General features: G+C 43.2%; 1 protein-coding gene across 1 annotated transcript; it reads right to left on the bottom strand.

Moving 5' to 3' along the window:
- Positions 1-5944: 5944 nt before the first annotated feature.
- On the bottom strand, positions 5945-9651 carry LOC142917382 (hydroxylysine kinase-like). Its single transcript, XM_076062029.1, has 2 exons — positions 9235-9651; positions 5945-6223 (listed from the first exon to the last, which is right to left on the bottom strand). The coding sequence occupies exons 1-2, from the start codon at positions 9557-9559 to the stop codon at positions 5955-5957; spliced, it is 594 nt and encodes a 197-aa protein (XP_075918144.1). The 5' UTR covers positions 9560-9651; the 3' UTR covers positions 5945-5954.
- Between the last annotated feature and the right edge of the window lie 4274 nt (positions 9652-13925).

Here is a 13925-nt window from a genome sequence, read left to right as displayed (position 1 = left end):
GACTTATTATGCAGCTGAGGGTGGGGCTGCCCAAGTCCTGCGTGCGGCTGGCAAATGTTTGATTGGTATTTGTGAATAACAGGACACTTGAATGGATCTGAGAAGTAGTTTTGTGAGATCACCTTCTGTGGGCCATTCTCTAACCAGAGGTGATGCACAGAATGAGATGTTTTTTTCCATCTCATGACATGGCACCAATTAGCACAACTCATACAGCCCTTATCAAGGCACTGCCGTATTCAGTGTTGGTCATGTAGGGTGTTTGACCATACTTCGCCAAACTGGTCAGTGTAGGTTGGTGAAGGATAGAGGACAAGGGGGGGTGGGGGGGGGGGCAGCACTGGTTCAGATATCACTTGCCACGAATGTTAGCCGTGGCCGGAAATAAAACTCAGGTGGCCGGGTTCGTAGCGCAGTGTGCGCACAACTGCGCCACCGCTCCACCCCGACGCTTGGAATAAAATTTGGGGGGGAAACAACAAAAATACGTTGTTCATAATAAAGGTTTTTGGGTTAGATCACGTTTATTTATAAATGTGTCGTAACCCTCCACCACCCGACACGGCCAATCAGCAAAAAAAAGTGTCACGTTGACAAAAAGACAAATAATTCACTACTTTAGCCCACCGGTGTGTTGAAGAGTGAATCCACATTTACAGTTTGAGTACGACGTTTCGCTGGTAAATACATCCAGCATCATCGGGCAATTAGCCAGAATGGTAAAGCCCTCGCTTGCTCCCGGTTTTATATAGAGCAGCAGGGTGACGTCATCACTTAACTCATATCAGGTGCAGTGATTAGAGGCGGAGGGGGGGGTATTGTAATTATATAATCGATTAGTAATCAGTCATTGGTTATGATTAGTAATGAGTTGTAGATTAGTAATTCTTTAAATCAAAATGTAATGTGTATTATTTAATAATACGCTTCCAGGCCGCACTAAGCCTGTAGCTGTCAGAGCGATTAAAGTTATTCTTGTTCCTCTCAATTTCAATGGATTCTCTAATTAGTCTTTGCCAGTAATAATTAGTTTTACACACCACTGCAACATTGTCAAAATCAATTGAGTGTCCTTGTTGACAAGCATGTTCTGCCACTGCCGACAGTTGTGTTTGAGATAATTTAATATTTCTCTGATGTTCTTTTAGTCTTACGCTGATGTTACGTCCCGTCTGCCCAATGTAGCAGCTGCCACATAAACAATTAATCCGATATACACCTTCTGTTGATAGTTAGGTAATGCGTCTTTAGTGCAAGATACTAGTTTTTGAATTTTGTGTACTGTACCAAATCTTACTGTAATGTTTTGCTTTTGCAAAACACGGGCTAATTTGTCAGTTACTCCTGAGATATATGGAATTTTTATTGTTTTAACAATCTGGTCGCTTTCAGCAGTATTGCTTTGCAATCGTGATTTGGCATTTAGTGCTCTGTTAATTTGAGCATTATTGTAGCCATTCTGTCGTAGTGCGTCTTTAACGTGTTTAATCTCTCTCACTAGACTCTCACCATCTGACACTGTTTTAGCCCGATGTATGAGCATCTTGATAAGAGAGGATTTCTGAGCTGGATGATGATGTGATTCTGCATTCAGATAGGCATCAGTGTGCATTTGATTTCTGTAAACGCTGTGTTATTTTATACATCGGGCTAAAACAGTGTCAGATGGTGAGAGTCTAGTGAGAGAGATTAAACACGTTAAAGACGCACTACGACAGAATGACTACAATAATGCTCAAATTAACAGAGCACTGAATGCCAAATCAAGATCGCAAAGCAATACTGCTGAAAGCGACCAGATTGTTAAAACAATAAAAATTCCATATATCTCAGGAGTAACTGACAAATTAGCCCGTGTTTTGCAAAAGCAAAACATTACAGTAAGATTTGGTACAGTACACAAAATTCCAAAACTAGTATCTTGCACTAAAGACGCATTACCTAAATTATCAACAGAAGGTGTATATCGGATTAATTGTTTATGTGGCAGCTGCTACATTGGACAGATGAGATGTAACATCAGCGTAAGACTAAAAGAACATCAGAGAAATATTAAATTATCTCAAACACAACTGTCGGCAGTGGCAGAACATGCTTGTCAACAAGGACACTGAATTGATTTTGACAACGTTGCAGTGGTGTGTAAAACTAATTATTACTGGCAAAGACTAATTAGAGAATCCATTGAAATTGAGAGGAACAAGAATAACTTTAATCGCTCTGACAGCTACAGGCTTAGTGCGGCCTGGAAGCGTATTATTAAATAATACACATTACATTTTGATTTAAAGAATTACTAATCTACAACTCATTACTAATCATAACCAATGACTGATTACTAATCGATTATATAATTACAATACCCCCCCCTCCGCCTCTAATCACTGCACCTGATATGAGTTAAGTGATGACGTCACCCTGCTGCTCTATATAAAACCGGGAGCAAGCGAGGGCTTTACCATTCTGGCGAATTGCCCGATGATGCTGGATGTATTTACCAGCGAAACGTCGTGCTCAAACTGTAAATGTGGATTCACTCTTCAACACACCGGTGGGCTAAAGTAGTGAATTATTTGTCTTTTTGTCAACGTGACACTTTTTTTGCTGATTGGCCGTGTCGGGTGGTGGAGGGTTACGACACATTTATAAATAAACGCGATCTAACCCAAAAACCTTTATTATGAATAATATTGGTCGCGAAAGCCTACATGTTAAACTGACTAACTTCTATGGGGAGGATACTTTTCTTAAAACCAGAAAATTGGAGAAGCTCCGCATTAAGCGGATGAAATTGATATCTTCACTGGCGTTCCTCAAAAGGTGCAGAGATTCAAAGGTAATACCAAACGCAGTTAAAATAACACATCACATAAAGTCTTCTAAAGCTAACCAAATACTACACAAAGCTAGCGAATTATTATTAATAGAGAGAATACAGCACAATAGGAGTGAATTATCTTACTTTTCGGAATCGCTAAAGCAGTTACACTTAGATATAAGCAATAGTGTATCTATGCATTATTGGAATATAATCGATAACATAACACAACAATCGGCTCATAATGTGTTTAAACTAACAAAAACTAACCAAATTAATACATTTTCTAGACTACATAATAAACAAATCCCTACTGAAAACCAAAAATTTAAAAACAAAACCGTACTGAACTTGACTAACACTGTATTAACCGGTGACATGGTCTCTATCCTTTCTAAAGGCCTTAACTTTGCCGTTACCCCACACACAATTCCAGTGGATGAGATAATTGCTGAGGTAGAATCAGCAGTTAGACTCCTTCCACATAATGAGGCAGAGATGACTAGACATGAGATTGCTAAAATAATTGAGAATAGCAAAGTTCCAAAAGTAAATATTAGCTCTAACGAGGCAAAAGCCTTAAGAGAGCTGCGTGTAAACAAGGATATCCAAATCCTAGCAGCTGATAAAGGCTGCACTACTGTAGTGATGTCACGAGCCGATTATGATAATAAAATTAGAAATTTACTAGAGGAAAGTACCTACATTAAAATTAAACGAGATCCAACTAATACTTTAGAACGTAAGACCACTGCAATAATTGCAAATTCATTAATCCCTAAAAATGAGCAATACCAAATTAAGCCAAGGGCCTCAAAACCACCTAGAATCTATGGGCTACCAAAGATTCATAAAATCGGCATCCCATTACGACCCATAGTCAGTACAATTGGCTCTGCCACATATCAATTAGCAAAATATATAACCCAACAAATACAGCCCTACATCGGTAGGACATCTTCATTCATAAAAAAAAAATTCAGAACATCTTGTGAATGTGCTTAAAGATATTAAACTTACTCCTGATGATATTCTGGTAAGTTTTGATGTGATTTCTCTATTCACTAAGGTTCCAGTGGACGAATCGCTTAAATTACTTGATACACTAGTAAAGAATACCGGTTTACCAAAAGATATTCCGAAACTTGCTGGCCATTGTTTAAATAACACTTACTTCTTATGGAGAGGGAATTTCTTTAAACAAAAGGAATGAGCAGCAATGGGTTCTTCTTTATCCCCTGCTACAGCAAATTTGTACATGGAAAACTTTGAAATAAGAGCACTTGCCTCGAGCACATTAAAACCATCCTTTTGGTTTAGATATGTGGGTGACACTTTGGTTGTCTGGCCACATGCTAAAGATACACTGAATGATTTTCTAAATCATCTCAATGCACAAAACCCGGCCATCCAATTCACCATGGAAATGGAGGTGAATAACACACTCCCATTCCTAGATATTTTGCTTGGACATGGCCTAAACGGTAAAATAACACACAGCGTTTACAGAAAGCAAACGCACACTGATACCTATCTGAATGCAGAATCACATCATCATCCAGCTCAGAAATCCTCTCTTATCAAGACGCTCATACATCGGGCTAAAACAGTGTCAGATGGTGAGAGTCTAGTGAGAGAGGTTAACCACGTTAAAGACGCACTACGACAGAATGGCTACAATAATGCTCAAATTAACAGAGCACTGAATGCCAAATGACGATTGCAAAGCAATACTGCTGAAAGCGACCAGATTGTTAAAACAATAAAAATTCCATATATCTCGGGAGTAACTGACAAATTAGCCCGTGTTTTGCAAAAGCAAGATTTGGTACAGTACACAAAATAAAAAAAACTAGCATCTGGGACTAAAGACGCATTACCTAAATTATCAACAGAAGGTGTATATCGGATTCATTGTTTATGTGGCAGCTGCTACATTGGACAGACGGGACGTAACATCAGCGTAAGACTAAAAGAACATCAGAGAAATATTAAATTATCTCAAACACAACTGTCGGCAGTGGCAGAACATGCTTGTCAACAAGGACACTGAATTGATTTTGACAACGTTGCAGTGGTGTGTAAAACTAATTATTACTGGCAAAGACTAATTTGAGAATCCATTGAAATTGAGAGGAACAAGAATAACTTTAATCGCTCTGACAGCTACAGGCTTAGTGCGGCCTGGAAGCATATTATTAAATAATACACATTACATTTTGATTGAAAGAATTACTAATCTACAACTCATTACTAATCATAACCAATGACTGATTACTAATCGATTATATAATTACAATACCCCCCCCTCCGCCTCTAATCACTGAAGCTGATATGAGTTAAGTGATGACGTCACCCTGCTGCTCTATATAAAACCGGGAGCAAGCGAGGGCTTTACCATTCTGGAGAATTGCCCGATGATGCTGGATGTAATTACCAGTGAAACGTCGTACTCAAACTGTAAATGTGGATTCACTCTTCAACACACCGGTGGGCTAAAGTAGTGAATTATTTGTCTTTTTGTCAACGTGACACTTTTTTTGCTGATTGGCCGTGTCGGGTAGTGGAGGGTTACGACACATTTATAAATAAACGCGATCTAACCCAAAAACCTTTATTATGAATAATATTGGTCTCGAAAGCCTACATGTTAAACCAAAAATACGCCGCTTGAAAACCAGCCATTCGATCACTTGGAAGGACTCTCACGTTGCTAATTATGAACAGCTGCGTACGTTCCGAGCGAGTGGGCTCGTTACGTCACATTACACTTGCTTACCGAGAGAAAAGGCTCGCCGAAACTCAAGAGTTTTTTTTTAAGATTGTCGCAGTAAGGGGTTGGGGAAACTATCGCTCCGCATTTCCCAATGAAGTAATTTGCGAGTTATTTCTTTTTTGGCTTTTTACTTTGGCGAATATTCTCATATTCTTGTTTCTTTCGGTAAAGTCACGTAGAAGGGAAACAATAAAATAAAACAAATATAAAACAATAGAATTTTCACGTTTCGACTGCAACACAAGCAATCATCATCAGGTGTGAAAACCACAGCAATAATTTTTTTTTTCAAATTTCCTTGTTGTGGTTTTCACACCTGATGACGATTGCTTGTGTTGCAGTCGAAACGTCGTGAGAATTTTATTGTTTTATATTTTTTATTATTTTATTGTTTCCCCCTCTACGTGGTGACTTTACCGAAAGCAACAAGAATATGAATCCCTGCAGTCTCACGTCACCTGTCAAGAGGCGCTCGTGCGCTCGTACCTGCTGCAGGGCTTGGTGGATGCTCGCTGCCAGCTTGCCCACCTGGTAGTACAGGCTGCCATCCGCCAGCACCCTGGACAGCAGCACGCCGGGCAGGTTCGTGAGCAGCCGCACGTTGAACTCCTTCTCTCCTTCGCCGCAGTCTGAGAATTCACAGCAGGAGTCGCCACCGAGGTCAAGAGGTCACCACGGTTAGTGAAATCTCACCGTCGCTTCCTTTTGCTGGAACATAAAAAGCTGTTCGGAAGCTGATATCGGAACCTCCAAGGTCTGGCCAAAGTGTCAACTCACCACTTTGCGCCCTGTGTTCATTACCCACGTGCTATACTACACAGGGTCTCTTATGAATTGCTCAACTGATAGCCAAGGCTACTATTCTTTTTTTAGGAAATTAAGCGACAATTTGCTGCTCAGCATTAAATGGTTAATAACAATAATGAACGTGCCAAGTCTGATATATAACACACATAAAATTCGTGTAGTCTTTAAAACGCCAATCTCTCAAGCAACTTGAATCGAGTATTTCTGTTCCCCCCCCCCCCCCCCCCAAAAAATAGTAAATTGGAGTGATTTTTTTCTCATGACTTTCTTTCACGGTACTATTAACGCAGAAATTAATAACACGAACGCATTCCGAAATTCGCATTCCTATATGGCCTTGTTGTCTAAACCGCTATAGCTAAATAAAGCATTTGAGAGGAATAATACCTCGCCACACCCATGCGTAAGGCATCGGCCAAAGTTGCAACGTGGCATGCAACCCTCGTGCCTTAGCGCATGCTGACCGGAACCGCGGGCAATTCGCCCAGGTTCGGGCCAGAATGGATACGTCAGCACACGAGTCTAGCTGAATTCCCTGGGTTCAGCTTGAGCAAATTACTTAGGAGCAGGGTGAATGGGGGCCCATCTGCATCAGGAGGCGACTTTTATCGCTCGTTCCATCACGTAAATATAAGGGTCAGCGGCTTTCCGTGATCTACGCATTCCAAACACGGCGTTGGGCGGTGATGTCAGCTCACGCGATGAACCCCGAGCCTGGGTTTAAAGGAGCGCTGCTAGCCCAGGCATTGTAATCAGAATATGTACTTTTACTGGAGGAATCTGATGAGCTATGAAGCACTTTGCTTTACAAATGTTTAGCAGCCCAGTGTTGTCCCAACTACAGCCCGTGGGCCAAGCCCGAACCACCAAAATTAATTCATTCTGGTCTACAGGACAACTATCCCGCCACGCCTTACAGGAACTAATTAAGTACATGTCTCAGTCAGCAATACTCACTTGAAATTACACACGACAACCGTCGCCCCCACGCCCGCCCCCCAACTGAAAAGTTTGACAAGACCCTCCCGATATTCAGTGAGGCTCTGCTGTGAAAACAAGTGTAACGATGATGATTACAATAATAATAATATTAATAGAAGTGATGCGATGCAGGAGGTCGAAGTGGGTGTGGGGGAGAGATAAGCTCTGTATCGACATGTTTGCATTTCTCTAAATCTCTCCTCTTGCGGATAGATCTTTCTCCTATCTCTTCCATATAAATATCATATTTCTGATTAAATCTCTCTCTGAATGAGTTAAATGATGACATGACCCTGCTGCTCTATTTAAGACCAGGAGCAAGTGAGGGCTTCACCATTCTGGCGAATTGCCTGATGATGCTGGATGTAATTACCAGCGAAACGTCGTATTCAAATATTGTAAATGTTGTGGATTCACTCTTCATCACACCGGTGGGCTAAAGTAGTGAACTATTTTGTCTGTTGTCAACGTGACACATTTTTTTACTGTTTGGCTATGTCGGGTGGTGGAGGGTTATGACACATTTATAAATAACGCGATCTCACCCAAAAACCTTTATCATGAATAAATCTCTCTCATATCTCTACAATATATCGCTTGTGACATATCTTTCCCGTCTATGCTTGTTCATGTAATACATGGTTTTGGTTTGACGTGTTCCCCTTGTCAGCCAATCCGGAACTCGATGCAAAGAGTTTGACGTTTGCTTCTCAGGGTCTCGTGGGAAGATAAGCAGAAACAAAAATTACGATTTAGGTTTTGTAAGTATGTTGAAATTCTTTCGCACCATACGTACGTAGCCAACCGTGCTCATCGGAGGTGTGGGGAGGTGGAACACACTGTGCAGTTGGCGAATGGCGGCGTCGGTGAACTGTACAAACATTATATCTACCAACCTGCAGGTCAGTAGATGAGAAAACAGCAAGTGTGCTTCTGATCTCTCACCACAGATGTTATCGTCTCGTCCGTGTGGCTTTGCTGTGAGCAGTCATTCCAGTTTCATCCCACACACCAAACATTGTTTTTTTTATATATATGAAGAATTTACAAAATATCACAATGTGGACCTTGGGCCAGTACCAACAAGCAGTGCGTTACATCCACCAACCTCACAAAAACTAAAAAGTATGATCCTTTTACATCACTTATCGTCAGTGGAGTGCGACCCAGTATTATACCACCGCCTCATGCTCGGATATTGATCGTTGTCTTTGCAAGTATAAACCAATGCTGTGTTCGTATGATTACTATCAGCCTATGACTAAATCACCTGGAATGTGCCCTATCATAAGATCTGAAAGCTAAGCAGGTTGAGCCTGGATTAGGGCTTCTATGGGTGACAATCGTGCATTAAACAGGCATCACAGGCTGCTGCGTGGTGCTATGTTATGGGGGCCAGAGTTCAGTTGCAGCAAAATCAATTGTACTGCACTGTACATCTATTAAACTTGATTTGTCACTTTCGTGACTGCAGGAATGACTCTTTGGTTTTTTTCAGTAAAGTCACGTAGAAATAAGAAATAATAATAAAATTACATAATAGCATACGACGTTTCGATTGCAACGCAAGCAATCATCATCAGGCATAGAAGAGCTAAATTTAAGAGAGAGAGAGGAAACATAGAACCGCAGATATATATACAGACACCTAAGTAGAAGGGAGTTCACACAGAGACACAAAGAGAGACACAACGTACGGAGCACAGAGAGATAGGGTCTCTGTGCCGAGGCCTTAGCATGTAGGGGGAGACAAAGGGAGATGGAGACGCACATCAAGTAGAACAAGATTTAGTATTATGTACATCTCTTCTCCAATGTCTCTGCTCCCGGGACCCACGCAGGCGCAGCTCACCGATGCTCTCGAGCGACATGATCTTCCCGCTGACGTTGTCCACCACCTCCTGCATGGGGAAGCCCCTCTCCCGCAGGAACCTCATCATAGCCATCTGCACCTCGAGCATCTGCGGCCGCTGGCTGTCCCACGTGTTGGTGACCTTGAGCACGAACTGGCGACCGTCGCGCGCCAGCACGCGGTAGTTCTGGTCGACGTAGCTCGCCAGCGGGCTCACCCCCGCCACGCTCACCCCGTAGAGGCGCTCCACCAGCTCCGCCGCGCGGGACTCGCTGAGGCACGGCTTCTCGTGCTCGCGGCCATCGTCCTGCGGCGCGGCTTGCATCGTCTTCAACGGACAAAACGAGGGCAATCAAAAAGCTTTTGGGTTTTGCGAGTGCACGTTGGCGTTCGCTCCATTCGTGCAGCGCAAGGCGCCTCCGATGAGCACGGTTGGCTACGTACGGTGCGAAACAAGCTCAGAGTACACACGAGGCTACACCCTGGAGGCGCTACGCTTCACGGACAGCCCACAGTAGTTGTCGCATTTACAGAGTTGTGCCGACACACGTGGCATACTACTTATTTAAATTACATCTCCGAGATCTTTAGCATCCGACTGTGAAGCAGACAGTGCGCAATATTTACAGTTCATACACCCACAGCGTTAACCGGGGCGGTCGTGGGACTCGTACCACAAACATCTGCAACGCGCTACCGCTCGGCCATGAAGTCAATCGATCGATAAGCGATCAATAAACACGTCTCTTTGCTCGCATTACATTTAATAGCAACACATTTCACCGAACAGAAAAGCACCACTTAAACATGTCAGATAAGATTCGTAATAACAGAGAATTCTCCTTGTGTATTTCAGTGGAAATACAGCCAGTGCCTGATAAAGTAGCATTACTGTAACTGGAATTTTAACAAGAACCGTGGGTTTATGCAGCATTGGGGAGCTGCAGCTATGGCCCGAGTAAACACCTTGTCCCTTAAGCACGAAATCACGTGTTCAAATTCCACTGGATGTGTAATTGTGTGAATAATAATCAGGGCTTAATCTGTCACTGAATATTTTCCGGGTCGCTGGTGCGGAGTGGAGTGGGCAGCACAGCCCCGGTAGCCACGGCGATAGCGAAAGGTACACACTGGACGTGGTGTGCCGGGTGTCAGCAGATTTTTCAGAGTCGCTGACACAGAGCAGCCCTGGCCGAAATTATCTCCATACATATGTAAAAGGCAAAGTTGTGATTATGTGTGTCTATTCAAAATGTTTAGCGTACTTTCCGACATGCAACAAACTTGAAATTTGCCATGTGGGTACTTTCCAGACTGTACACCACGCAAAAATTATTAAAATACACTTTTGTGTTTTTTTCTGGGGGGAGGAGGGGGGGAGCTCAATAATGCATTTTTTTTGCACGGCAAGTGAGCTGTGACGTCAAATCTGTCACGTGACCCACGCATGTGGAAGCTTAACGCATTGTAGTGTAGCGGTTAGCGCACTGCGCTACGAACCCGGCAACCCGAGTTCAATTCTCGCTCACGGCCACCACCGGTGACGATCGACTCAGCCTCAAATGAGTAATTGCTGTGGTGTGTGAACATCGCCACTGGGGACACAAAGGCGGCCGGGCGTGGTGCTGTCACCCACCCCTTCGTCTGTATAGATAAAAGGGAAATTTGTGAATATGTGTGTCTGTTCGAAATGTTTAGCATACTTCCCGACATGCAACAAACTTGAAATTTGCCATGTGGGTAGCTTCCAGACTGTAAACAATGCAAAAAGTATAAAATATACTCTTTGGTTCTATTGGGTAAAGTCACGTAGGTGAAAATAAAATAACAAAAAATCACGACGTTTCGGCCACAACACAAGCGGCCTTCATCAGGTGAAGGGACGAGACTGTCTGGAGGACAGCGCTGGAGTGAGAGAAGCCACGCTCAGATCACGACCTTTAAGCTGTGTGAGAAGAAAAACACAAAGCGCCTTGACAAAGGAATTAGCATATAATTTAGCATTGAAATGGCTCATTGAAATAGCTAAGTTAAAGTATACACATCCACAGAGGTACCCCTTGGCAAAGGAATTAGCATAGAATTTAGCATTGAAATAGCTGAGTGATTAGCTTGTAACTGGTCACAGAAATAGCTATGTTAAAGTCAGAGCATATTTCACGTAAACAAAACGTGCCAATTAGTTACTGCTTCAGCACACTGGTGTATTGGATAGTAAACCCAGAACATTTACCATTAGAGTATGACGTTTCACTGATTATTACAACCAGCTTCATCAGGCGATTTGCCATAATTGTGAAGAAGTATTCCTGTTTCCGTCTTTGAAGTCAACTCAGCCTTAAATGAGTACTTGGTGCAGGGTGTGAACATCGCCACTTGGGAGACAAATGCGGCCGGGCGTGGTGTTTGGCCACCCACCCCATCGTGTGCTGGGCCGGCCTTCATAGGTGTTGGCTCCCAGCCATTGCCCCGAGTCTGTTAAGGCTATACGGGGGTCTTTGTCTTTGTGTGTATGAGATGCATGCGAGTGTGTGTGTGTGTATGAGATGTGTGTGTGTATATGAGATGTGTGTGTGTGTATATGAGATGTGTGTGTATGAGATGCATGTGTGTATGAGATGTGTGTGTGTGTATGAGATGTGTGTGTATGAGATGTGTGTGTGTGTATGAGGTGTGTGTGTATGAGATGTGTGTATATGAGATGTGTGTGTGTATGAGGTGTGTGTGTATGAGATGTGTGTGTGTATGAGATGTGTGTGTATGAGATGTGTGTGTATGAGATGTGTGTGTGTATGAGATGTGTGTGTATGAGATGCACTGCTGTATAATAATGTACTACTCACTACTGAGTACACAGTCCCCACTGTGTTCACAGCTACCACCCCAACGCACGCATAAACTCAACTCAGTAATTAAAAATGTTAAGTTATGTTTAGCAAACAATAGTCATTGCAACGTTATACTTGAATCTAATAAAAAGTTTAAGGCACTGCTGTATAATAATGTACTTGTCACTACTAACCACACAGTACCCACTGTGTTCACAGCTACCACCCCAACGCACACAAACTCAACACACACACACAGTGCGCTAACCACTGCACCACCGCTCCCCACACACACACAGTGCGCTAACCACTGCACCACCGCTCCCCACGTCCACCACAACCTGGCACCCGATGATGTATCGATCGGCTCGGCTCACCGTGGTTGCTGCGCCAAGTCACCTGCAGTGAAAATCGATTTAAATTTCGATTAACTATACTCGCGCCGATTCCTAATGGGATAACATTAGGAATCCATTATAGTAGAGTTACGGATGTATGAGTCGATTTCCATTGGGATAACATGGGAATCGATTTATTTGTGGCTTAGGCTAATAAAATCGATTTGCATTGGGATAACATGGGAATCAACAGTGGTCTAAAATGAACCTTCATTAATCGATTCCTCCTGTGTAGACGTGGGAATCGACCACGTTAGACGATCACGTGTGTGGGCGTGGTCTCTCAACGTCAATCAACCAGGTAGGGCGTTGACTGGTGGAGAGTTTGGGATCTGATTGATTGATTGATTGCTTCTGTGGACAGGTGTCTTTTATACAGGTAACGAGCTGAGATTAGGAGCACTCCCTCTAAGAGTGTGCTCCTAATCTCAGCTCGTTACCTGTATAAAAGACACCTGGGAGCCAGAAATCTTTCTGATTGAGAGGGGGTCAAATACTTATTTCCCTCATTAAAATGCAAATCAATTTATAGCATTTTTGACATGCATTTTTCTGGATTTTGTTGTTGTTATTCTATCTCTCACTGTTCAAATAAACCTACCATTAAAATTATATTTCTTAAAATTATATTTCTTTGTCAGTGGGCAAACGTACAAAATCAGCAGGGGATCAAATACTTTTTTTCCCTCACTGTAAACCCCAATGATCCGATCGAAATGAGGGATTTTGATCGGATCATTGGGGGGCCACGTGTCACTACCACCCCCCCCCCCCCAAACAGTCATGAGCAGCACCTCCCCACACGCCCTGCCACCGAGAAAAATGTTTCACGTACGAGAGTGAAACTGATATTTTCATTCTCAGCTGGAATTTAGCCAAATGCAATACGCTTGAGAAACCTGGTTTAAAATCACAAGCAAGTTGCCTGAATTTCAAACCCATGGTCTCAGCGGTACAGCTCGGTGCTCTTGACAGGCTGAGCCAACCGGTCACTTCATCGCAAGCAACCGGAAGCATCAAGGTTGTCAATGCCGTGTGCGTCGTCCTAATGGGGAGCGGCAGTGTGGTGGCTTGCAACGCTGTGTTGCGAACCCAGTGAACAGAGTTCAATTCCTCCCCACTCACGACCAATAATGGTGCCGAATATTTAAACCACTTTCCATGGGTCGGCATGGCTTTAAATGAGTACCTGGTGCAGTGTGATCGTGGTGGTGGTTGTGATGGTGGTGATGATCATGGTTGTGATGATGGTGGTGGTGATGGTGTCTCTATGGGTCTCTGTGAGTCCCTGAGCCTCTATGGGTGTCTACGAGTCTCAGTCACTCTGGGTCTATATGGGTCTCTATGAGTCTCTACGGGTCTGTACGGGTCTCTGTGTGTCCCTGTGGGTCTCTATGAGTCTCTGTGTCTGTTGGTCTCTGTGTATCTCAGTGTGTCTCTGTGGGTGTCTCTGGGTCTCTGTGTG

Source organism: Petromyzon marinus, unplaced genomic scaffold, assembly GCF_048934315.1.
Source record: "Petromyzon marinus isolate PM22_M1 ecotype Great Lakes invasive population unplaced genomic scaffold, UKy_Petmar_22M1.pri1.0 PM_G_Scaffold_47, whole genome shotgun sequence".
In the NCBI taxonomy this organism is placed as follows: domain Eukaryota; kingdom Metazoa; phylum Chordata; class Hyperoartia; order Petromyzontiformes; family Petromyzontidae; genus Petromyzon; species Petromyzon marinus.
Note: the sequence above shows the minus strand (reverse complement) of the source record. Positions and strands in the feature narration are given on the sequence as shown.